The sequence below is a fragment of the Tachyglossus aculeatus genome, chromosome 11 (assembly GCF_015852505.1).
Source record: "Tachyglossus aculeatus isolate mTacAcu1 chromosome 11, mTacAcu1.pri, whole genome shotgun sequence".
NCBI lineage: Eukaryota > Metazoa > Chordata > Mammalia > Monotremata > Tachyglossidae > Tachyglossus > Tachyglossus aculeatus.
The window spans coordinates 9,264,096-9,289,396 of NC_052076.1; the positions used below are offsets into that span (position 1 = coordinate 9,264,096).

Below are 25,301 nucleotides of genomic sequence, written 5' to 3' on the forward strand. Positions count from 1 at the left end.
ATGCTGCTCCCATCAATCATCTCCACAGACTTACCGTCTTTCACTCCCTAAACCCAGCCCCACCGTGCCAACAATTTGGTCAGGGAAGTATAGAATGTCATGATGTCTTGGCATTATTAGTTATAATAATAATAATAGCAGTTGCATTTGTTAAGCCCTTACCAGGAGTGAAGGACTGTACTAAGCACTGGGGTAGATGCAAACTAATTGTGTCCCACGTAAGGTTCACAGTCTAAGGAGGCGGGAGAACAGCTACTGAATCCCCATTTTGTAGATGAGGGGACAGATATAGACAAGCGAAGTGACTTACCCAAGGTCACAAAGCAGGCAAGTGGCAGAGCTGGGATTAGAACTCAGGTCCTTTGACTCTAGGCCTGTGCTCTTTCCACTAGGCTAAACTGATTTAATGTATTAAATTATCTTAGATCTGCACACTGCATAGGAGACAGTATTACCTCGTGGTTAGAGCATAAGCCTGAGAGTCTGAAGGACCAGTTTCTTATCCTGGCTCTGCCGCTTGCCTGCAGTGGGACCTTGGGCAAGTCACTTCACTTCTCTGGACCACAGTTACCTCATCTGTAAAATGGCGATAAAGATTGTGAATCTCATATGAGACCTACTTACCTCGTCTCTACCCTACAGCTTAGACAGTGCTTGGCACTTAGTAAGAGCTTAACAAATACCATAAAAAGAAACAAAAACAAACACTGGATTGGGTGTGCAGGAAGGTATACTATTCCATTATCCATCCTTCGATGCCCCTATCAGAATATGGAGCTGGATGAACCAGCCTTCTATCTTTGGAAATGGCCAGGCTTGTGGTCCTGAGAGCAGGGGGTGAGGAGGAGGAGGAGGAGCTTTTTGGCATTTTAGAAGTGTCCATTATTCCTAAATTTGGGGGAATCTGGAGATTATTCCTATTTTGAACTCTGGAAGAAAAGCATGGATCTTGCATATGCTAATCAAAACCTTCCCTTCTAGCTGTTCCCCTTGCAGATGGAAGGAGCATAATTAAACATGGTCAAACTTTGGTTCATTTATTTGTGAGGCCTTTTCCTCCAGCCGTCCCAGGCCTTATTTCAAAAGGTCCTTCATCAAATAATGGGATATGCTTCAGCGCCCTAATCTAAGATCTAGGTTAACACCCCCTTAGTCATTATAATGATAATAATAGTAATAATAATAATAACAATGGCATTTGTTAAAACACTTACTATGTGCCAAGCGCTGTACTAAGTTCTGTGGTAGATTCAAGATCATCAGGTCCCACATGGGACTCACAGTCTAAGTAAGAGAGAGACAGGTTTTGAATACCCATTTTGCAGATGAGGGAACTGAGGCACAGAAAAGCTGTGATTTGCCCAAAGTCACACAACAGTCTAGTGGCAGAGCCGGCATTGGAACCCAGGTCTTCTGACTCCCAGGTTTGTGCTCTTTCCACTAGGTCACACTGCTTCCCTCGTCTGAAGGGACAACAAATTAAATGCCAAAGGCAGAATCTGGTAAATGCTTAGAAAGACCAATCACTTTTACTATAGCTCCGTGATTTTCCTCTTTGCTTTGTGCTTCCTCTCTCCCTCTCTTCAGCCTCTGCTTTTCTCTGATGTAGTCTTTCCTCCTTCACCAGCCAAATAATAAAAGCAAACATTTGAGGATTGGAGGGGGAGAAACATCTAGGTGATACCAGCTGTTCCAGAAGCCAGTGAAAACCATGAGGATCTAGACTCATTCTCTGTAGGAAATTTCTTGTGTATAAGCCATTTTTTTTGGAAAGGGCAAAAAAAACCCCTACAGCATTTTATCCCAGTGAGTGGCAAAGTAAGCCTTTTTTCATTAAATGCAGCTTAGAATCGTTTCCCTGGGGATGGCAGAGGAGGTTATTTCAGCTCAGGGCTACAGAGGAAAAATCTATCCTATTTTTCTTCTGTTTAAGGGTACCAGAGTCCTTGCTATCCCAGACAGGAGGTCTCACATCTCTTGCCTTTATCTTCGATTGAACTCTCAGCCCAAGAACAGTATTCGATCTATCAATCAATTGTATTTATTGAGCACTTACTGTGTGAAGAGAACTGTACTAAGGGCTTGGGAGAGAAATGTTCCCTGCCCTCAACAAGGTTACATGCAGGCACTTCCTCTCAGGGCTTACACTGATATATTCTTTTACCAATTGGAATATTTCTTCTTTCAGATGAAACACTTCTTTGAGAAACAGCTTGTTAGTGACAAAGGCAATTTGGTGACACAGCATTTTAATATGGCATTCACTTCAGTACTTTAAGGGCTCAGTCATACATAGTCATGTTTTCTATAAAAATAGAAGCTTTAGAAACAAAACCATCTTTCAAAGTGCTTTATAAATGTTCCCATAGAAGGGACTGTCATATATTAATTTCTCTAGCAACATCACTGTCTGGAGTTAAGATGCACAAAAGGCAGAGAGAAGCGCTGATGGATCTTGACAAGGTGGGAACTGAGTCTGGACTTCAGACATCATGTATTTATTGAAAGTCCAGAGAAGCAGTGTTGCACAACGGATAGAGCATAGGCCTGGGAGTCAGAAGGACCTGGGTTCTAATCCCACCTCTGCCACTTGTCTGCTGTGTGACCTTGGGCAAGTATCACAACTTCTCTGTGCCTCAGTTTCCTTATCTGAAAAAAAGGGGGATTAAGACTTGTGAGCCTCATGTGGGACATGGACTGTGTCCAACAGGATTATCTTATATCTACTCCAGTGCTTAGTACAGTGCCTGGCACATAGAAAATGCTTAACAAATACCATTAAAAAAAAGCGGATGGCCCAAGGGTCTTTTTGGAAAGCCGACTGATCCCTGTGGCATTTGTGGCTGCTGCTGTAGTATCAGCGGGTCAGCTCCTAACTGAGCACTGGGGTTAAGGGAGAGGAGCCTGAAGCCTCCTGCAACAGATACATACAGTTGTGCTAGCTGGAAGCTGGGAATCCCAGTCCGAGCAAGCCTTGGCACAATCTCATGGATGAGAAAACACCAGGCCGGTGGTGCCCCATCCCAGTCTGGCACAGATCCTGAGCCTGAAGGACTCAATCGATCAATCAATGGTATTTACTGAGCACTTACTGTATGCAAGGCACTGTACGAAGTGCTCCGGAGAGCACAATACAACAGAGTTGGTAGAGACGTAACCTGCCCACAGTGAGCTTCCAGACTCAAAACCAGGACTCAGCTTGGGCCAGATAAACAGCACCTAGTGAGGTCTGGCTGTGAAAGGGGATTTCAAGTAGGACGTTAACGCTTTCGCCCTCCGGGAGAGCAGAGAAACTTCCCTAGGGGTGGTTGGGGGAACCGTCAGGGCCAAGAAAGTACTTTGTACCCTGTCCCGCCTGCCATGGATCCTGGGCAAATCACCTGTGTCTCTCCTACTCAGTATCCTTCGCCCATGCAGTCAACTCCAGGACTCTGTAGGATGAGAGCATGGGCCAGCCCATCCAATGGCATCTGGGATGGTCCCTGCAGCCCTTTACCTGTGGTTTGGGAGTGATGTCCCAGAACAGCTTCATGGAAGAAGAGAAAGTCAATACAAATTCAAGTCAGCCTCTATCCCAGTGGTCAAAGCTTATCAGCTTTCCGAAGAAGAGGTTCCAGGTACTGATACAGAATCCCCAGCTACTTCTCATGTATCACAGCAGCAGCCTGGGGTCCATGTAGCTGAGCGACTCAATCTCCTCCAGGGTAAAAGTATTCCCTCGAAGCCTAAACTGACATAAAGAGAAGGAAGTTTTTGATCGCCAAGGTGCCTTAAAATCCGCTTTGGCGATTTTTTACAGTCATGATGTGACATAAAACTACTACAGTCTTTGGAAACCCCAGAAGATGGTTCTACAATACCCTGCTTCCCCAAACACAAATACCAGGGAATGTGTCTTTACCAATTAACAGGGACAGAAAATGCTGTAATTCTGGGCTGGAAATACTACCCTGGGAGATTGCTCCTCATCCCATATCCACCAGACCACAGACCCTACCTTCAAAGTCTTCCTAAAATCCAAACTCCTCCAGCAAACCTTTGCCCAGTTAATGTCCAGCACCTCAATAGCCAACTACAGATTTAAGTGCTATGCCCATCCTCAGAACATGTGTGTGTGTTCGACTGTACATTTAATTCTTTTAATTCCATGATTTTTAAGGATTTGGAGGTCAGTCTCTTTTTTTCATGGCATTTGTTAAGGCCTTACTCTGAGTCAAGCACTATTCTAAGCGCTGGGGTAGACACAAGTTTATAACAGTTCGGACACAGTCCCTGTCCCACATGGGGCTCACACTCTAAGCAGGAGGCAGTGGGATTGAATCCCCATTTTACAGTTGAGGAAACCGGGGCACAGAGAAGTTAGGCGACTTGATGAAGATCATACAGCAAGAAATTGGCAGAGTAAGAATTATTCATTCATTTAATCATATTTACTGAGCGCTTACTGTGTGCACAGCCCTGTACTAACCCAGGCCCATGCTCTTTCAAGTAGGCCACGCTACTTCTCCGACAAACCTGGGCCTGAACCAAACATCATGCTTCTATTGTCTTTCTCCAAGCTTTCAGTAGGAGCTCAGTAGATAAGGAACTCATCACTACTATTATTGCAATAAAAGAAAAAGAAAGGGTCACTCCCCTCCAGGGCTTACATTCTAATAGGGCAGAGGCCTGACCCCGTGATTTATATCTTCCATTCCATGATGCTCAGAAGAGCACTGGTGTTTATTGTACACAGCCTGCTGGCGGGCAGGAAGCAGCATGGCCTAGTGGATAGAACACGAGCCTGGGAGCCAGAATGACCTGGTTTTTTTGGTTTTTTTAATGGTATTTGTTAAGCACTTACTGTGTGCTAAGCACTGTTCTAAGCGCTGGGGGATACAAGGTAATCAGGTTGTCCCACGTGTGGCTCACAGTCAATCCCCATTTTACAGATGAGGTAACTGAGGCTCAGAAAAGTGAAGTGACTTGCGCAAAGTCACACAGCTGATAAGTGGTAGAGCTGGGATTAGAACCCATGAACTCTGACTCCCGAGTCTGGGCTCTTTCCACTGAGCCATGCTGCTTCTCAGAGCTGGGTTCTAATCCCAGCTCTGCCACTTCTCTGCTATGTGATCTTGGACAAGTCATTTAAGTTCTCTGGGCTTCACTTACCTCATCTGTAAAATAGGGATTAAGAGTGTGAGCGTCATGTAGAACAGGGACTGTGTCCAACCTGATTTGCCTGTATCCAACCCAGTGCTTAGTACAGTGCTTAGCAAACAATAAGCCCTTAAAGACCATAATTATTAATTATTAGATGCTAAATAATAGAGATAATGGATATTTATTTAATGCAGAAACAAACTTTCCTCCTTTGTTTAAACTATGTGACTTTTGGCCTTGTGTAATCAATTCATTTGAGAATCATATTACGGCAGTGTGGACTAATAGAAAAAGCACAGGCCTGGAAGTCAGAAGACCTGCAATTTAATCATGGCTCCCCCATTTTCCTGCTGTGTGGCCTTGGGCCAGCCACTTAACTTCTCAGAACTTCATTCTTCTCACCTGTAAAATGGAGATTTAATACCTATTCTCTCTCCCCTTATGTGGTGAGCCCCATGTGGAACAGGAATTGTGTCTGAGGTAAGTGGACTGCATTTACCACAGTGCTAGACCCATAGTAAGAGCTTAAATACCACAATTACTACTGCCCCAGTACCTTCATGGATCCATCCTACCCTGTCCTTCCACTTTCCTGCAGGCACAAGCATGCTCTAGTTTCTGGGCAGGGAGAATACTTGCCAGATTGATTTCAAGGTGTCATTCTTCTTTAAGGTTTGCAGGAGAGAAACCACACCCTGACAGGTGATGTTGTTGTTGGAAAGCCTGGAAAAAGGGAGGAAGGTGAGAACATGGGATTCTGGAATCTTCTCTTTGCACAGTCTCCATTCTACAGAATCTTGAGGGCAGTGAGGCAGTAGGGAAGGGAGAAAGGGGAAGAGGGAGGTCTCGGTAGGGAACACGACCATTAATTCTGTTGTATTGAATTCTCCCAAGTGCTTAGTACAGTGCTCTGCATAGTAAGCACTCATTAAATATGACTGATCGATCCCTTTCCCCCTCAGCACTATTTTCTACCATTAAAGAAAGGCAGGATGGATGGGCCTCATGGTTTTATAACCTCTGAAGCTATGCTGAGTTTAAAAAAAGAGGGGCGAGGCAAGAATTGAGGGGGACAGGAGAAATGACAATCTAGGAAAAGAAAGCAAAATTTCTTTTTAAGAAAACTCCAAAGCCACATTCTCATCTTTAAAGAGCTTGAGGACAAAGCCCAAATAGTTGCCATGCTAGGACTGAGTCTTCATTTTGACTCCATTTTTGGCAAACCAAGGTTTTGGCTCATGTTTCCCCCGAGTAGCACTATCCCTCTGAAAGAATGACTTAAGTGTCACCAATCTCCTCACCGTACCTCGTTCTCGCCTGTCCCGCCATCGACCCCCGGCCCACGTCATCCCCCGGGCCTGGAATGCCCTCCCTCTGCCCATCCGCCAAGCTAGCTCTCTTCCTCCCTTCAAGGCCCTGCTGAGAACTCACCTCCTCCAGGAGGCCTTCCCAGACTGAGCCCCTTCCTTCCTCTCCCCCTCGCCCCCCTCTCCATCCCCCCATCTTACCTCCTTCCCTTCCCCACAGCACCTGTATATATGTATATATGTTTATACATATTTATTACTCTATTTATTTATTCATTTTACTTGTACATATCTATCCTATTTATTTTATTTTGTTAGTATGTTTGGTTTTGTTCTCTGTCTCCCCCTTCTAGACTGTGAGCCCACTGTTGGGTAGGGACTGTCTCTATATGTTGCCAATTTGTACTTCCCAAGCGCTTAGTACAGTGCTCTGCACATGGTAAGCACTCAATAAATACGATTGATGATGATGATGATGATGATGATTAAGCTCGTTGTTTGGTCTTAGAGCGGGGCCTGGGTATTTAGAGACACTGAGTGATGAATCACCCTCCTTCATATTCATCTTAATCATTGAACACCCTGATACTTCCTCTAGTTACCCACAGGGCCCTTTTGCCCACAAATTTATCCCAACCCCCCTTACACCGATTGATGGTTTTGGCCTCAGCAGCTTCCTATAGTAACAAATTCCACATCTTAATCGTCTGCTGTGAGAAGACTATTTTTTTCCTTTTGTGTACTACAAACCTACCTCCTTCAAGCTGCCCTGGTGCCCTTTCCTTACGATGCTTTGGGATCTGGTTCACAGTACGTCTCTACTGGCACTGGCCATTCTAGAGGTATCCTCTCTGATTTTGCCAATTTCTTTAACGTCACTTCTCAGCCTCTGTCTTGCCAGGCTGGGAACTGTGAACTTTTCAGTCTATCCTCAATCACATGATGATCCACCATGTTGCTTGCCCTTCTGGTCTCTTTCCATATCTATTAAGTTCTTAGTAAGATACAGCTAGCAGAACAGAGGCAGATTTACCCTGCTTTTAAATGCTAGCAGAACAAGTATGGGTTTAGCCCGGATGTTTTTTATGCCCTTTTTGATGATGTCTAGCATTTTGTTGGCCTTTTTGGACAACACACCACATTGCTTCTAATGATCCTTCCATGACCTAGGCTGTAAGGACCTCTCTACTCCAGAGGATCCCAGGGACATTCTCCCACTGGAGGGGTTTATTACAAATAGCTTCTTCCTTACTTAAGGACTTTCAAAGTTGAATTCTTCTTAAGTCCTTCGGCCAAGGAGCAGACATCTTGGTCGCTGAATCGGTTCTCTTCAAGGCTGGGGAAACAAAGTGTTTTTATTTGAAAGGGGCAGATTTGAGCCAGTGGTACACACTGCGGAACTCCACAAAAGCTCTTGAGTACACCAAAGAAGGTAAAATTTTGCTCCCCATTCCCTCTTCCTCCCTGCCATCCTGCTGTTGCCTACTTAGCAGCTGTTGGTGCCCCTCTGCCCCAACCACCAGGCCAAAGCAGGGTTCTAATGAGACCCACCAGAGGTCCTTTGGGAACTGAGATTGAACCCCATCAAAGACTTGACCGACCCTCTTGAAGAAAGACACCCAATTATCTTCTATTTAATTGTATTTGTTAAGCACTTCCTATGTGCTAGGCACTACACTTAGCGCTGGGGTAGATACAAGCTATTCAAGTTGGACAGAGACCTTGTCCCACATGGGGCACACGGTCATAATCCTCATTTCACAGATGAGATAAGTGAGGCTCAGAGAAGTTAAGTGATTTGCCCGAGGTCACATAGCAGACGAGTGGCAGAGCCGGGATTAGAACTCAGGTTCTTCTGAATCTCAGCCCCGTGCTTGCCCACTACACCATGCTGCTTTTCCCTCTTTTCTTCCTTCTTCCTCTGTTGATACCACTGGGTTCCAGCCCAGCTGGAATCTTTCTTTGGAATCTTCTTTCTTCTTGAACCAGAATATCATATTTCAAAACTCTTCTCTGCTCGAGTTTAAACTCAGAATCAAATCTCATTTGGGAAGGAAACATGTCTACCAATTCTATTGCATTGTATGCTCTCAAGTGCTCAGTATAGTGCTCAGCACACAGTAAGTGCTCGATAAATAACGTGGATTGATTGATGCCCCACCACCTTCTAATGCTTTGAATTAATCCATCTTCAGAATTATTGAGCTCCTTCCGTCTGCAGCGTATTATATTAAGTACTTGGGAAAATACAATCGAATTAGAACTCTAGAGGTGAATGTCACAAGTCAGGAGTTACATAAACTCCAAGTTTTTTAAGTTCACAATTCCCTATTCTGAAGGAAGAGGCTGTTGAAGTGGCTAAAACTGCATGAGACCAAGGGTTATGACCCACTAAAATCATCCCCATAAGAGGCAACATTTCTGCTCCACAAAACTCTCAAAACCATCCCCAAAGAGGAAATCAAATATACTATGGCAATAAACTTGGTAGAATAATGCAGTAAACATCACTTTGAGGAAACTGAAGGGAGTCAGCTTGGGGCCTTGCTATATGAGATAATATTTTTTAAATGGTATTTGTTAAGCACTTACTATGAGCCAGGCACTATTCTAAATGCTGGGGTAGACACAAGATAATCGGTTGGACGCATTCCGCGTCCCACAGGGAGGGTCACAGTCTTAATCCCCATTTTACAGGTGAGGTCACTGAGGCACAGACAAATGAAGTGCCTTGCCCGAGGTCACACAGCAGACAAGTGGAGGAGCTGGGATTAGAACCAGGTCTTCCCGACTCCAAGGCCCCTGCTCTAACCACTAGACCATGCTGCTTCTCTATATACAGGTTATTTGAAAGGTTAAATTACACAGAGGACTGCCAGGTTCAACCAATAAAACCTTGTATATAGAGGATTTGGAATGCAGGAATTGATTATAATGGGAGATTTGGGGCACACATGCTGCCTTGCCTGGGGGCATCTCTGCCCACCATGGTTGGCATGCAATGAGCATGAGACATACCAGAGCTCCTCTAGCACCACGTTCTTCCCCAGCATCAACGCCAAGGCCTGGGCGCCAACGCTGCCGATGTCATTCCCCACGAGGCTGGGAAAAGCAGAGACAGGCACTGGGATGAGGCTTTTGGGATATCGCTTTCCCCCGCCCCGCCCCCGCCAAGCCCAGACCCCCGAAACGCTGCCTTACCTGAGCCACTTGAGGGACCGATGACCGTGCAGGGCGTCCGCCAGGGCCTGAGCCCCCTCGTCACCCACCGCGTTGCCCCAGAGGCTGGAAAGGGCCAACGGAACCACATCAGCCCCTGCCAACCACCAGACCCTCCCTGGCAGAGGCCGAGGTGACCGCCACTCCCACCCCCAGGCTTCTGATCTTCATTTCGGCCAATCTGGGAGCCCAGGACTGGGGCCAAGCTGCCCCGTCCAAGCCAGGACCATTGAGGAGAAACAGCACCGGGAACTGTCCCAGGTGGGACCGGTCCACTCTGACCCAGCGGGGTGGAGGCTGGGGAGGAAGGATGGATGTGGACGATGGTACATTGAGGTCATCTTGGGATCCAAAGGGAGGGCTGTGGTTTGGGGATAACTTTCCCAGCTGGTCAAGCTAATCCCAGGCTGCTGTACACAGAGGCTCTGGCTTGAGTAATAGAGGTAGTAGTAACAATATTTTTTAAGCACTTACTGTGTGCAGAGCATTCTCGATCAATCAATCAATGGCATTTATTTTGTGCAGAGCACTGTACTAAACACTTGGGAGGGTACAATACAACAGAACTAGCAGGTACATTCTCTGCCCATAGTGAGCTTGCAGTCTAGAGGACTGTTCTAAGTGTGAGGAGAGGGTATACAGGAGGAATTAGACCCAGACCCTATCCCTTGAGGGGTAGGAGGGAGAACACTTAGGTGCAGCGCTGCACAGGGAGAGCAGGTTTTCAAATTGTGGACATATACTCCCTTTGGCCAGAATCGGCTCCTTCCTAGACAGGACCCAAACTAGGATGTTGCTAAGCTCCAGGCAGGGTCATTGAGCTGCACTGTCCAAAGCAAAGAACTAAAAATTCTCTTTCAAATCCTTCTATTGTATCTGCCCCAGTGCTTAGTACAATGCTTAGTACAGTGCTCTGCACATAGTAAATCCTCAATAAATATGACTGAATGAACGAATGAATGTTTGGCACAAAGTAAGCTCTTAAATACTACAGTTATTATTATTATCATTATTTAGCCGAATCTATCCAACCCAGCCTTCCGTGGGGATTTCCACGTAAAGACTCCTCTTGTCTCTTCTTCCCAGAGCTCAAGAAGGCTGAGGCCCCTGCCCAAGGGGAAAGACCCCGGCTCTGGAAGGCAGGAGACCGGAATTCTAATCCCAGCCCTGCCGCTTGCTTGCCGGGTGACTCTGGATAAATCACTTAACTTCTCTGTGCCTTGGTTTCTTCAACTGTTAAAATGGGGATAAAATACCTATTCTCCCTCTCAGTCAATGGTATTTACTGAGTGTTTACAGTATTTAGAGCACTGTACTAAGCACTTGGTAGAGTACAATGCAGAGTTGGTAGATATGCTTCCTGCCCACAATGAGCTTACAGTCTAGAGGGGGAGACAGATATTAATAAAAGTTATGGATAGAGAAGCAGCATGGCTTAGTGTGAAGAACATGGGCTTGGAAGTCAGAGGATGTGAATTCTAATCCTGCTTTAGCCACTTGTCAGTGCTTGGCACATAGTAAGCGCTAAACAAATATCATCATTATTATTGTCGGCTGTGTGACCTTGCGCAAGTCACTTAACTTCTCTGTGCCTCAGTTACCTCATCTGTAAAATGGGGATTAAAAATGTGAGCCCCTAGGGACAACCTGATTATCCTGCATCTACCCTAGTGCTTAGAACAGTGCTTAGCACATAGTAAGCGCTTAACAAATACCATAATTATTATTATCATTATTACATAAGTGCTGTGGAGTGGAGGGTTTCCTCCTTAGACTGAGTCCCATGTGTGGCTCAGTGAGAAAGAGCCCGGGCTTTGGAGTCAGAGGTCATGGGTTCAAATCCTGGCTCCACCAATTGTCAGCTGGGTGACTTTGGGCAAGTCACTTCACTTCCCTGTGCCTCAGTTACCTCATCTGTAAAATGGGGATTAAGACTGTGAGCCCCCCGTGGGACAACCTGATCACCATGTAACCTCCCCAGCGGGACAACCTGATCACCTTGTAACCTCCCCAGCGCTTAGAACAGTGCTTTGCACATAGTAACAGCTTAATAAATGCCCTTATTTTTATGTAGGCTAGGGCTGTCTCTCTGCTTTATATTGCATTTATCCCACTGTTTAGTACAGTACTCAGCACATAGTAAGCACTCTGATACCACAAATATTAATATCACTTAATCCATTTCCTGTTGGTGTGGCACATCATAATGAACAACTAAACCAAGAAAGAGCCAGTGTGTGTATGTGCGGGGGGCGGGGGGGCGGGGGTGCAGGCTCATTTTTTCCCTCTTTGGTCTTTCAGCCAGGCTGTGGAGTAGGAGAATCTACCCTATCTCCAACTCCCCCACTGTACTAGGAAAGAAAGCTGAGCAGGTCTGCCAGAGGGTGTGGAGACCACGTTCCTACCCCTTTGTGAGTGACACCTACCCCAGGAACTGGAGAGAGTGATTTCTTTCCAGACCTTCAGCCAGCACCTTAGCTCCAACTGCTGTGATGTGGTTGTTTCCCAGCCTGGTGTTAAAAGCAAAAACCACAAGTCAGCCCAGAACAGGAAATCCCAGAACTCCCCAGACGTAGGGCCTCCCTCCCCACCTGTCCTGGGCAAACGGAGCAGATCACCATCTTAGACCAGTTGCTATAGGTGTGGGGGCTGGGATGGAACAGTTCAGATCTTTGCCCATCACCACCACTGAATTTTTCCACACGTAGAAAGAAAATGAAAACGACTTGTTTTGGAAAGCCAAAGCGTGGCAGGTGTGGGCGGGAACCACAAGAGGTAGTTTACGCAAACTGTGATTTCCCCTCAGTCAGGAGGGAGTAGCCAGACCTGAGGACATGATTCATGCGCTTCCAGCTTTCTGTTTCTGTCTCGGTTGCCAAATGGCAGGCTGGACAGAGGGGGTTGTCTCCAAAGAACATCGGGTCTCCATTTCAGCCCCAGGAAATTAATGGTAGGGGTCAGCTCCAGGACCACAAAAGTGGGGTGAGGAAGGGGGCGTTAGACTTGCTAAACTCTCAGGCACCAGTTCCCTCAGGCTCACTAGCCCAAGGGGGAGTCCCGAGGGGAAGCAGAAGAAGTAGAGAAGGCTAGGCCTCGCAGAAACCCACCCTAGCTAAGAGAGGAACTCAAGACAGCCGGGACTAGACTGGCCGGTGACGGCCCCTCATAAAACCAGACCCCGTGAAGTCCGCGACATCGCACGCACAATCCCGGCAGGCAACGTGACAGGATGATGTCACTCGGCCGCCACTTTGCGAACGTCTGCTCAATGTGGCCCCACAGGAATAAGCCTACTCAGTAACTGGCCATGCAGGAACAATCGCTTCAAATGCCAGCAGGGAAAGAAGAAGAAGAAACAAGGTGCAGAATGTGGGAAAGAAAGGCTGGCCAAGTTAGCATCATGAAATAGAGTAAAATGAGAACTGCAAATCAAACACAAAGAGACCACGCAGTACAACCTACTAGAAAGAGTACAGGACTGGGAGACCCAAATTAGAGTCCCAGATCTGGCCTGCTGTGTGACCATGGAAAAGTCACTTAATAATAATAATAATAATAGTTGTGGTATTTATCTAGCACCTACTATGTGCCAGGCACTGTACTAAGCACTGGGGAGGATACAAGCAAACCAGGCCCTGTTCCACATGGGGCTCACAGTCTCAATCCCCATTTTACAGATGAGGGAACTGAGGCACAGAGACATAAAATGACTTGTCCAAGGTCATACAGCAGTGGTAGAGCTGGGCTTAGAATCCAGGTCCTTCTGCCTCCCAGGCCCATGATGTTTAAGAGAAGCCACGTGGCTCAGTGGAAAGAGCACGGGCTTGGGAGCCAGAGGTCATGGGTTCCAATCCCGGCTCTGCCACTAGTCAGCTGTGTGACTTTGGGCAAGTCACTTAACTTCTCTGGACCTCAGTTACCTCATCTGTAAAATGGGGATTAAGACTGTGAGCCCCAAGTGGGACAACCTGATCACCTTGTTTTCCCCCCACCCAGCACTTAGAACAGTGCTTTGCACATAATAAGCGCTTAACAAATGACATTACTATACTCTATTCACTAAGCCACGCTGCTTCTCTTAACCTCTCTGGGATTTGGTTTCCTCATCTGTAAAATGGGGGTAAAGAGATGGTGAACAAAATGACCTGTGTCTGATCTAAAGATTTTGCATCTACCACAGCCCTTAGCATAGTTAGCCCTTAGACAACATTATTACAATGATTATTACTATTATTATTGGAGGCAGTAAGGACCCAACTAGTAGACTTTGGAGAAGAGAAAAGAGTGGGTGCAGGACTGCAATCTCATCAGCCTGAGACACAAAACAGGTTTATGGGAGACAGAAGCCTTTAATTAAGAGCATGTTATCACCTGTATATGAGTTAATCAACAACTACTTAGCCTTCGGCAGAGGGCCCTCTATTACATTAGTGGCTGATATGCACACCTAATTGTCTTAGGCCTATGATTTTTGTATATGGTATTTATTAAGCACTTACTATGTGCCAGGGTTCTATGTTCTAAGCACTGGGTTAGAGACAAGCTAATCAGACTGGACACTGTCCTTGTCCCACATGGGGCTTACAGTCCCATTTTTCAGGTGAGGTAACTGAGGCACAGAGAAGTTAAGTCATTTGCCCAAGGTCACCCAGCAAATAAATGGCAATGAAATCTGGGATTGAGCCTGTAATTGCTGTTGTTTTAGCTGGGTCTCACCTAAGCATTGCAGTGCAATGGGCAAGCTCAAGGGAAATAGCCATTATGCTTATGGCTGTATGTTGCTATTATCAATCCTTGGTATTTACTGAGTACTTAACTGGGGGAAGAGAACTGTACTAAGCACTTGGGAGACTTTCCATTTGCTTAGAGTTTGTGCAATGGGCTATTGGCTAGAACACAGGCTTGGGAGTCGGAAGGAACTGTGTTCTAATCCTGGCTATGCCACTTGTCTGCTGTGTGACCTTAGGCAAGTTTGTTTTCTGTTTTTTTAATGGGATTTGTTAAGTGTTACTAGGTGTCAAAAACTGTTCTAAGGGCTGGGGTAGTAGAGGTCAACTGGGTTGGACACAATTCCTGTCCCACATGGGGCTGACAGTCTAAGTAGGAGGGAGAACAAATATTGAATCCCCATTTTACTGTTGAGGAAACTGAGGCACAGTGACTTACCCAAAGTCTCACAGCAAGCAGCGTGGCTCAGTGGAAAGAGCATGGACTCTGGAGTCAGAGCTCATGGGTTCAAATCCCGGCTCCACCAATTGTCAGCTGGGTGATTTTGGGCAAGTCACTTAACTTCTCTATGCCTCAGTTACCTCATCTGTAAAATGGAGATTAAGACTGTGAGCCCCCGTGGGACAACCTGATCACCTTGTAACCTCCCCAGCGCTTAGAACAGTGCTTTGCACATAGTAAGTGCTTAATAAATGCCATCATCATCATCAGCAAGCAATTGGCAGATCTGGGTTTAGCTGAGGATCTAGGTCCTCAGACTCCAAGGCTCATGTTGTTTCTCAACTTAACTTCTCTGTGCCCCAGATACCTCATCTGTAAAATGTGGACTAATACTGGGAGACCCATGTAGGACATAGACTTTGTCCAACCTGATGAACGTCTATCAACCCCAGCGCTTAGTAGAGTGCCTGGCACATAATAAGTGCTTAAGAAATACCAAAAAAAATATTCAATTGTATACTTCTCTGTCTAGCTCATCCATCAGAGTGTACGCTCTTTGTGGGCAGGAAACTTGTCTCTTGCTTCTGTTGTACTTTCCCAAGTACAGTATAGGACATTGCATCCAGGAGGTGCTTAGTGAAGGTTATTACTATACACCTTCAGGTTAAGGTGAGGGATATTAGGGTCACTGTCTAGATGGTTCCCATACAACACTGTGGCCTAATGGATAGAATATGGGCCTAGGAGTCAAAGGAACCTGGGTTCTAAACCTGGCTGTGTCACTTGTCTCCTGTGTGACCTTGGGCAAGTCACTTCACTTCTCTGTTCCTCAGTTACCTCATCTGTAAAATAGGGATTAAGACTGTGAACTCAATGTGGGACAGGGACTGTCTCCAACCTGATTATCTTGTATCTACCCCAGCACTTGGTACAGTGCCTGGCATATTAGTAAGTGCATTCATTCATTCAATCGTATTTATTGAGTGCTTACTGTGTGCAAAGCTCTGCACTAAGTGCTTGGGAGAGTACAATGTAACAACAGAAACATTCCCAGCCCACAACGAGCTCACGGTCTAGAGGGGGAGACAGGCGTTAATATAAATAGATAGATAAATAAATAAATTACAGCTATATACATAAATGCTGTGGGGATGCGAGGGAGGGTGAATGAAGGAGCAAGTAAGAGCAGCACAGAAGGGAGTGGGAGAAGAGGAGAGGATGGCTTAGTCAGGGTTTCTTGGTGATGTGCCTTCAATAAGGTTCTGAAGTGAGGAAGAGCACAAAAAGAATAACAATAAAAAAAAAAACTCCACACTTCAGTCTCTTGGCTACCCGGAAGGACTCACTGCATATACCAGTTTTCCAAAAATGGCTCCCTCTTTACCTCAAGGCCAGGAAGTTCTCTTTGTATTTAAGAAGTTTAGCTAGAGAGTGAGCAGAGTCATCCGTCAGCTTGTTGTGGAATAACCTGGAGCAGATAGATTACAGGAAACATAAGGGAAGAGCAAACTCAGACTGAAGTCCCTAAAACAGAAGCAATGACCCCACTCTCTTCCCCATACCAGCCTGGGGTTGCCTTCCACTTAACTTGGCCCAGATGACCCCAGATCCTCTCCCAGGACAACAGGAAACTCAGTACTCCCTGGGGGTCTCTGAGCATTCATGGCAGGCTCTGTCATGGCAACTGGTGGGCAACCTCAGAGTCTATGGCTCTACTCACGCCAGCTTCTGAAAACTGTCGCAGAGAAGGGCTTGGTCCACTAGCTTGCAGATCCCATGGTCTGAAATGTTGTTATCTCTCAAACTGCAAACAATAAAAAAAAAAGATGATGGTAGCCAAAAGAAAAAGGGGTCTCGAAAGCAGACATCTGCCTCTCTCCGATTCACTGAGCTCTCAGGACATCAGTGTAAACGGTTTCTGGAGGGACCCCAATGACTATGCTTAGTACAGTGCTTTAGTACACAATAAGCACTTAAATATCATCATCACTGCACAACATAGAGGGGATTTTCATGCTGGAAGCAAGCTGCCTTTAGCTTGACTACTTACAATGTTTATTAAGTTCCCAAAATATCAAGCACTGTGAGCAGAGTATAATACAGTAGAATTGGTAGACATATCCACTACTCTCAAGGAGTTTACAGTAATCTAGTGACTCAATCGATGGTATTTATTGAGCATTTACTATGTGCAGAGCACTGAGGTAAGTGCTTGGAAGAGTACAATACACCAGAGTTAGCAGACACAGTACCTGCCCACAAAGAGAAGCCCCCTGATTTGGGGGTTAGAGCACATGCCTGATAGAAAGACCTGGGTTCTAATCCCTGCTCCACCCCTTAGCTGCTGAATGTCCTCAGGCAAGTCACTTCTCTTCTCTGTGCCCCAGTTACCTCATCTGTAAAATGGAGATTAAAACAGCAAGTCCCACGTGGGACATGGACTGTGTCCAACCTCATATCTACCCCAGGATTTAGTAGAGTGCCTGGCACATAGTAAGAACTTAACAAAAACCATAGAAAAAAATGAGTTTACACTCCAGAATGGGAACAATCAGTAGATACCAACTTCTTGGCTAAGACCAAGCCGAACTCATCAGTTTATTTACATCACCTGTGGGCAGGATGTCTCCAAACCAGCTGGGAGAAAAGTCTTCCACCTGGTGGAGAAGTAAAGTTTCTCATCCCTGCACCTAATAGCAGATATCTGTAGGGCTAAAAGGGGTTTAGATGAATTCAGGACCAAGAGATTCGCCTCACATTACCAGAGGGCGGTTTAGCAGGGTGGCTTAGTAAGAAGCAGCGTGGCTTAGTGGAAAGAGCAGAGGACGTGGCTTTTAATCCTGACTCCACCACTTGTCTGCTCTGTGGCCTTGGGCAAGCCACTTAACTTCTCTATGCCTCAGTTACTTCATCTATAAAATGAGGAATAAGACTGTGAGCCCCATGTGAGACAACCTGATTACCTTGCATCTACCCCAGTGCTTAGAACAGTGCTTGGCACATAGTAAGCACTTAACAAATACCATAATTACTATAGCATGCAGAGAATAATGTTTGGGTTGCTAGGTGGGATGGCCCTAACCGGTTAATTAAGCTGTTTATCGAAAAGGGCAACCATCATCACCCTAGTCCTCTAAGCATCTTTCAGGCTCACTGTTGAAAATAGTAATAATTAATAATTAGGGTATGTGTTATGCACTTAGAATGTATCAAACACTGTTCTAAAACTGGAGGTTGTAAACTCCTGTAGTTTGTAAGATCCTCATGGGTGGGGATTGAATCTGCCAATTCTGTTGTATTCTACTTGCCCAGGGGTTAGGACAGTGCTCTGAGCCCAGGAAATGCTCAGTCAATAGCATTAATTGCTTGATTGGACTACATACATGTCATTGGGTCAGACATAGTCCCTCCCTGAATAGTGTTTACAGTCTAAGTAGGAGAAGACAGAAACTAAGGCTGAATAATAATAAGAACAATTGTGGTACTTGTTGAGTGCTCACTGAGTGCTCCAGTTAAGCACTGGAGTAGACACAAGATAATTGGGTCCCATATGAGGCTAATAATAATAATAATGACTGTGGTATTTTTTAAGCTCTTACTATGTTCCAGGCACTGTCCTTAGTGCTGGGGTGGATACAAGCAAATCGGGTTTGAACACAGTCCCACGTGGGACTCACGGTTTCAATCCCCATTTTACAGATGAGGTAACTGAGGCCCAGAGAAGTAAACTGTCTTGTCTAAGGTCCCGCAGCAGACATGTGGCGGAGCCGGGATTAGAACCCATGACCTTCTGACGCCCAGGCCTCTGCTCTACCCATTACGCCAGAGAGAGAGAACAGGTATGGAATCCCCATTTTGCAGGTGTGAGAACTGAGATGAGGTAACTGAGACCCAGAGAAGTCAAGCGACTGGCCCCAGGTCACACAGCAGAAAAGTGGCAGAGCCGGGATGAGAACACAGGTCATCTAACTCCCAGGCCCTGCTCTTTCCACTAGGCCATGCTTCTTCTCTGAAGTGCCTATTGGTCTGACCCAGCAATGACAGCGCTTACGGCCTTGTGATTACGAAGTCCCACTCTGGGTTTCGACACTGAAGTGTAGCCTCAAACTCTGCCCACTCTCTACCATCTTAATTAATGTCTGCCCCACCCCAGGAGGGAGTTCGGAAAATAAATGCAATCATCTTTTCATACCACTTCCCGACACATCATAATTCACCCCTACCCCCAGGCAAGTGGCTGGCCACAAAGTAGATTTTCAAGAGATATTCTATTTTGCATAACCAGGATGATTTACAAGTGAATTAGCTCCGCCTGGCTCAGGGAAATGCATCACTGTTACTATGGCCACAAGAGATCCAGGCCTGCCAAAACCCAGCAGTGTCCAAGAGGGTCAAAAAGGACCCTGAAAATCAGTAGGAGGGCAAGGATTCTTGGTTTAACTAGCGAATCCTCTCTAGTTCCCTGAATTGCTGATCAAAGAGAAAATTACCTTTCTTAATCACAACTCATTCATTCATTCAATCGTATTTATTGAGTGCTCACTGTGTGCAAAGCACTGTACTAAGCGCTTGGGAAGCACAAATCGGCAACATATAGACCAACAACTCCTCCAGGAGGCCTTCCCCGGTTAATCTCAACATTCCACGCTGTCACTTCAGCACTTTACATTACTGGAACACTCACTATCCTCTCTGGTTTTTTTAAAGGTTTTTGTTAAGAGCCTTCGATGTGCCAAGCACTGAATTAAGCGCTGGGGTAGATACAAGCTACTCAGGTTGGACACAATCCATATCCCACAAGGGGCTCAAGGTCTGAATCTCCATTTTGTAGATGAGGTAACTGAGGCCCAGAGAAGTGAAGTGACATGCCCAAGGTTACAGAGCAGACAAGCGGCAGAGGTGAGGTTAGAATCCAGGTCCTTCTGACTCCAAGGCCTGTGCTCTACTAAGCCATGCTGCTCCCCGGAAGGACTTGTGTATGCACCTTAAAACTCGGTTCCTTCCCCAGTCTTTACTTTATTCTAGCATCTGTCTCCCCAGCTAGATTGCTTTCCTTGAGGGCCAGGATTGAGTCTGCTAATTCTACTGTTCTCTCCCAAGCGCTTAGTACAGTGCCCTACTTGCTAAATACTATCCAATGCTTAGAACATGTTCCTGGAACATAGTAAGCGCTTAAAAAATACCACAATTATTATTGATTCTCAGTTGTTTTTCTATTATGAGGCAATTGAAGAGATGTCCTAATAAAGAATCTAGAGCAGATTCTGTGTGGTCCAGAATGCCCCTCAAATGAGAAGCAGCATGGCTCAGTGGAAAGAGCCTGGGCTTTGGAGTCAGAGGTCATGGGTTCAAATCCAGGCTCCACCACTTTTCAGCTGTGTGACTTTGGGCAAGTCACTTAACTTCTCTGGGCCTCAGTTACCTCATCTGTAAAATGGGGATGAAGACTGTGAGCCCCCCGTGGGACAACCTGATCACCTTGTTAACCTCCCCAGCGCTTAGAACAGTGCTTTGCACATAGTAAGCACTTAATAAATTCTATCATTATTATTATTATTATTATTATTATTAAATGCAGACAAAAGAAATCCGGACCTTCCAGAAAATTGCAGTTTTTCTGCAGACTATGTATCTCTGGTGTCTGTACAATTTCCTCCAGTTCCCTTCGGACTCATCAGCCCCTTCTTTTGCAGCCAGGAGGAGGAAGAGCAGCGTCAGTGATAGCCCACAGTCATTCTTCTTACCCAGGACTCCCGTCATCCCCTCCTTCTCTAACCGGAGGGAGTGGAGCAGTAGCAGTGAGAGCTCAAGTACAGTCCACTAACACCCAACACACACACACACACACACACACATACACCCCACCCATCACCACCACCACCCCACCCTCCCATCGGCCCCTCCTTCTCCAGCCAGACGGGAGGGGGACAGAGGCAGCAGAAGAAGGTCTTCTCAACACCCAAAATGTCAGGGAGGTTGTGGCCATTACCAGGACCGCCCCCTTGATTGGGACTGTTGGTCTCTGTGCCGTGAGGAGCCCAGTGCTCTTCTCCTCCAGCCGTGACTCCCTGTCCCTCTTGTTGTAATAAAAATAATAAGTATGGTATTTTTTAAGTACTTACTATGTGCCAGGCACTGTACTAAGTGCTGGGGTGGATACAAGCAAATAGGGTTGGACACACTTCCTGTCCCAAGTGGGGCTTACAGTCTCAATCTCCATTTTACAGATGAGAAAACTGAGGCCCAGAGAAGTAAAGTGACTTGCCCAAGGTCACACAGCAGACAGGTGGCAGAGCTGGGAAGAGAACCCTTGACCTCTGACTCCCAAGCCTGCAGCTCCGCTGATTGTCAGCTGTGTGACTTTGGGCAAGTCACTTAACATCTCTGGGCCCCAGTTACCTCATCTGTAAAATGGGGATTAAGACTGTGAGCCCCATGTGGGACAACCTGATCACCTTGTATCCTCCCCAGCACCTTAGAACAGTGCTTTGCACATAGTAAGTGCTTAACAAATGCCATTATTATCATTATTATTCACTACACCATGCTGCTTCTCTTATGTAGTTATTGTCTTGTTCTTTTACGTTGCTTTTGTGATTTTAGTATTTCAGCCTTCCTTGGGAGTCTATGGCCAAGGACCATGTCTGATTTTAATAATAATAATAATAATAATAATAATGTCTACTCATTCTGTTTCGTTTCATTGTCTGTCTTCCCCCTTCTAGACTGTGAGCCCGTTGTTGGGTAGGGATTGTCTCTATTTGTTGCCAAATTGTACTTCCCAAGTGCTTAGTACAGTGTTCTGCACACAGTAAGCACTCAATAAATGCGAATGAATGGACGAATGAATGAATGAGAATGAATGCCACTGTTCCAGCCGGCTCAGGCCCGGAAAGGCGCCGGTTCTCCTGGCTAACTGAGGCGAGCTACATGTTCCCCACAGGAGAGGCAGCTAGATCCACCCATGCGGTCAGTCTCCTGCTCGTTGTGGGCAGGGAATGTGTCTATTGTTGTATTGCGCTCTCTCAAGCACTAAATACAGTGCTCTTCACCCGGTAAGAGCTCAATAAATACGATTGAATGAATAAACGTATTTCCGAGCGAAACGAGGGCACTCACTATAGGGCTCTGCAAACCTTCAGGCAGGGCAGGAGCTGCTCGAGGCCCACGTCCCCCACAGAGTTGTAGTCGAGCTGCAGAGACACGGGGTGCCTCAGGAAGCGGAGCACGAAGGCCAGGGCAGCGCACTCAGCTGGGCCGACCCCACAGTAGGTCAGTTTCACGTGCTCGACCTTGAACCCTCGCAAGGCTCGGCGGGCCAGGCCTTCGTCCTGCATCTCGTAGAGGCTCTTGATGAGCCAGAGGAAGGCGGGCAGGGCATGGAGGCTCTTGAGTTCTCCAGGCACCGCCGGCGGGATAGACCCAAAGTGCCTCTTGATGCCCTGAGCCAAGCACTTCCGCGCGGACGCCCGCTTCCTGAGCAGCGCCTCCAACCCACAGCCCTCCACCAGCGGGCTGAAGTTGGCCCCAGACAGCAGGCCCGCCAGGAAGCTGGCCGTGAGTTGGACGTCAAGGGTCTCCATGCCCCAGAGTGGGGGGCCAGGCCTCCCCTGCTCTCGCCGTGCGGCCGGGATACAGAGTTGGGGGTAGAGGCAATCCAGGACGCGGCACTTCCGGGGGCGGTGAAACAAGTGTCCGACGGCGGCCGGGGTGACGTCACTGTGCAGGAGGAGGTAGAGGGCGGCCAAGAAGCACTGGAAGGTGACATGCAGGAACTCAAAGTGGGCCTGGGGGGCCGCGCCGGCCGAGCTCTTGGAGGGCACCAGGAAGCCGAGAGACAGGTCCTCCGTGCTCACCCCTACCGCCTGCAGCTGCCCGTCTGAAAACACGTAGCAGCCCGCCCCCAGGCCCCCGAGCGCCAGCTCCCCCAGGCGCAGGAGGGCGGGGAGCCTCCCCCGCCAGACCCCTTCGGCTGAGCCCCGGTTCCCCTCCAGCGGGGAGCGCAGCACCAGGTGACGCACGATCAAGAAGTACATGTCGGTCATCGTCTTCAGGGACCCGCCGCTGCTGCCCTGCCACCGCTGCAAGAGCTCCACGTGGCACCGGGACACGATCCATGAGAAGACGGGAACGTGGCACAGGCCGCGGAGGGCCGGGGTGGCCCTGACCAGGCGGACGATCTGGTCGGCCACCCCGGGGTCGCCGTGGTGCTTCCGCATGAAGCGCTCGATGCCCTCCTGGGAGAAGCCCCGCAGGCCGACCTCTTTCCGGATGTACTTCCGGAGGCAGGCGGTCACCGCCTCCGGCCGGCTGCTCAACACCTTCCGGGAGCCCTTCAGCAGGTTGCCCTGGATGAGGTTGACCAGCAGGTTCTGGACCGAAGTGGGCTCCGTCGGGGAGCAGTGCCGTGCCCCCTCGGCGAACTTGAACTTGAACTCGTCGAACCCGTCAAAGGTGAGCAGGACCCGCTGGGGGTGGTCGAGGACGAACTGGAAGATGTCCCGCTGCCGGCCGTCGGCCCAGCAACAGTGCTCGAAGAGCAGCGTCTTCACTGACACCGGCTTCCTCATGCACCGCAGCTGACGGCAGCTGAAGGGGAAGACCAAGAGGCAGTCCTGGAATGCCCGGCCCGTCGCCCACAGCCAGACCAGCCGCTGCAGGAACGTGGTCTTCCCGCTCCCGGCTCCTCCCACCAGGAGCACGGTGTCGGCGTCCTCGTTGAGGCAGCCGCCAGGGTCAAAGAGGTCGGGGAGCCCGAGGGGGGCCGGGCCTCTTTGCCTGTCTGAGGCCCCGTCGATCTCCCGGATCTCCAAAACGTTCTCCGTGTAAACGTCCTCCAGACACAAATTCTCCATCCCGTCGTAAGTGCTGAGGAAGCGGGACTGGGCCGAGAGCGTGGCCCTCAGCTTGGACTGGTACTTCTTAAAGACGCCATCTGGCAGAGGGAGAGGCCAATGGGCAGGGGGAAACATCAACATGAGGAATTTGGCCAAGATTGAGCTCACCTATCCCAGAAGGCTCTGGAGCATGATGGGGACAGTTAGTCCAATACCAATCAGATCACCTGGGTATCTTCTGCTCTTTCCCAAGCAACTGCATTCATTCAATCATTCATTCATTCATTCAATCGTATTTATTGAGCGCTTACTGTGTGCAGAGCACTATACTAAGCGCTTGGAAAGTACAATTCGGCAACAGAGACACTCCCTACACAACAACGGGCTCACAGTCTAGAATAACTGTGGTATCTGTTAAGCTCTTACTATGTGCTAGGCACTGTACTAAGTGCTGGGGTGGACACGAGAAATTCGGGTTGAACACAATACCTGTCCTACATGGGAGTCAGTCTCAATCCTCATTTCAGATGAGGGGACTGAGATCCAGAGGAGTGAAGTGAGTTGCCCAAGGTCAAGTTTTGGCCTTGGGCAAGTCACTTAACCTCTTCTACGCTGATGACACCCAGATCTACATCTCTGCCCCTGCTCTCTCCCCCTCTCTCCAGGCTCGCATCTCCTCCTGCCTTCAGGACATCTCCATCTGGATGTCTGCCCGCCACCTAAAGCTCAACATGTCGAAGACTGAACTCCTTGTCTTCCCTCCCAAACCTTGCCCTCTCCCTGACTTCCCTATCTCTATTGACGGCACTACCATCCTTCCCGTCTCACAAGCCAGCAACCTTGGTGTCATCCTCGACTCCGCTCTCTCATTCACCCCTCACATCCAAGCCGTCACCAAAACCTGCCGGTCTCAGCTCCGCAACATTGCCAAGATCCGCCCTTTCCTCTCCATCCCAACTGCTACCCTGCTCATTCAAGCTCTCATCCTATCCCGTCTGGACTACTGCATCAGCCTTCTCTCTGATCTCCCATCCTCGTGTTTCTCTCCACTTCAATCCATACTTCATGCTGCTGCCCGGATTATCTTTGTCCAGAAACGCTCTGGGCATATTACTCCCCTCCTCAAAAATCTCCAGTGGCTACCAGTCAATCTGCGCATCAGGCAGAAACTCCTCACCCTCGGCTTCAAGGCTCTCCATCACCTCGGCCCCTCCTACCTCACCTCCCTTCTCTCCTTCTACAGCCCAGCCCGTACCCTCCGCTCCTCCGCCGCTAATCTCCTCACCGTACCTCGTTCTCACCTGTCCCGCCATCGACCCCTGGCCCACGTCATCCCCCGGGCCTGGAATGCCCTCCCTCTGCCCATCCGCCAAGCTAGCTCTCTTCCTCCCTTCAAGGCCCTGCTGAGAGCTCACCTCCTTCAAGAGGCCTTCCCAGACTGAGCCCCTTCCTTCCTCTCCCCCTCTCCATCCCCCCCTTCTTACCTCCTTCCCTTCCCCACAGCACCTGTATATATGTATATATGTTTGTACATATTTATTACTCTATTTATTTATTTATTTATTTATTTTATTTGTACATATCTATTCTATTTATTTTATTTTGTTAGTATGTTTGGTTTTGTTCT

The 25,301-nt window shown here is 47.7% G+C and overlaps 1 protein-coding gene across 1 annotated transcript in view; it reads right to left on the reverse strand.

Annotated features, from left to right (window-relative positions):
* Positions 1-3,238: 3,238 nt before the first annotated feature.
* The window catches only part of NOD2 (nucleotide binding oligomerization domain containing 2), a 38,315-nt gene continuing 16,252 nt past the window's right edge, over positions 3,239-25,301 (reverse strand). Inside the window, exons 4-12 of the mRNA XM_038754183.1 lie at positions 21,957-23,772; positions 16,558-16,641; positions 16,222-16,305; positions 12,095-12,178; positions 9,651-9,734; positions 9,468-9,551; positions 7,702-7,785; positions 5,782-5,865; positions 3,239-3,725 (exon numbers count right to left, since the gene is read on the reverse strand). Of these exons, the coding sequence (XP_038610111.1) occupies positions 3,653-3,725; positions 5,782-5,865; positions 7,702-7,785; positions 9,468-9,551; positions 9,651-9,734; positions 12,095-12,178; positions 16,222-16,305; positions 16,558-16,641; positions 21,957-23,772 (2,477 nt within the window). The 3' untranslated portion in view covers positions 3,239-3,652. The remainder of the gene's footprint in view (positions 3,726-5,781; positions 5,866-7,701; positions 7,786-9,467; positions 9,552-9,650; positions 9,735-12,094; positions 12,179-16,221; positions 16,306-16,557; positions 16,642-21,956; positions 23,773-25,301) is intronic.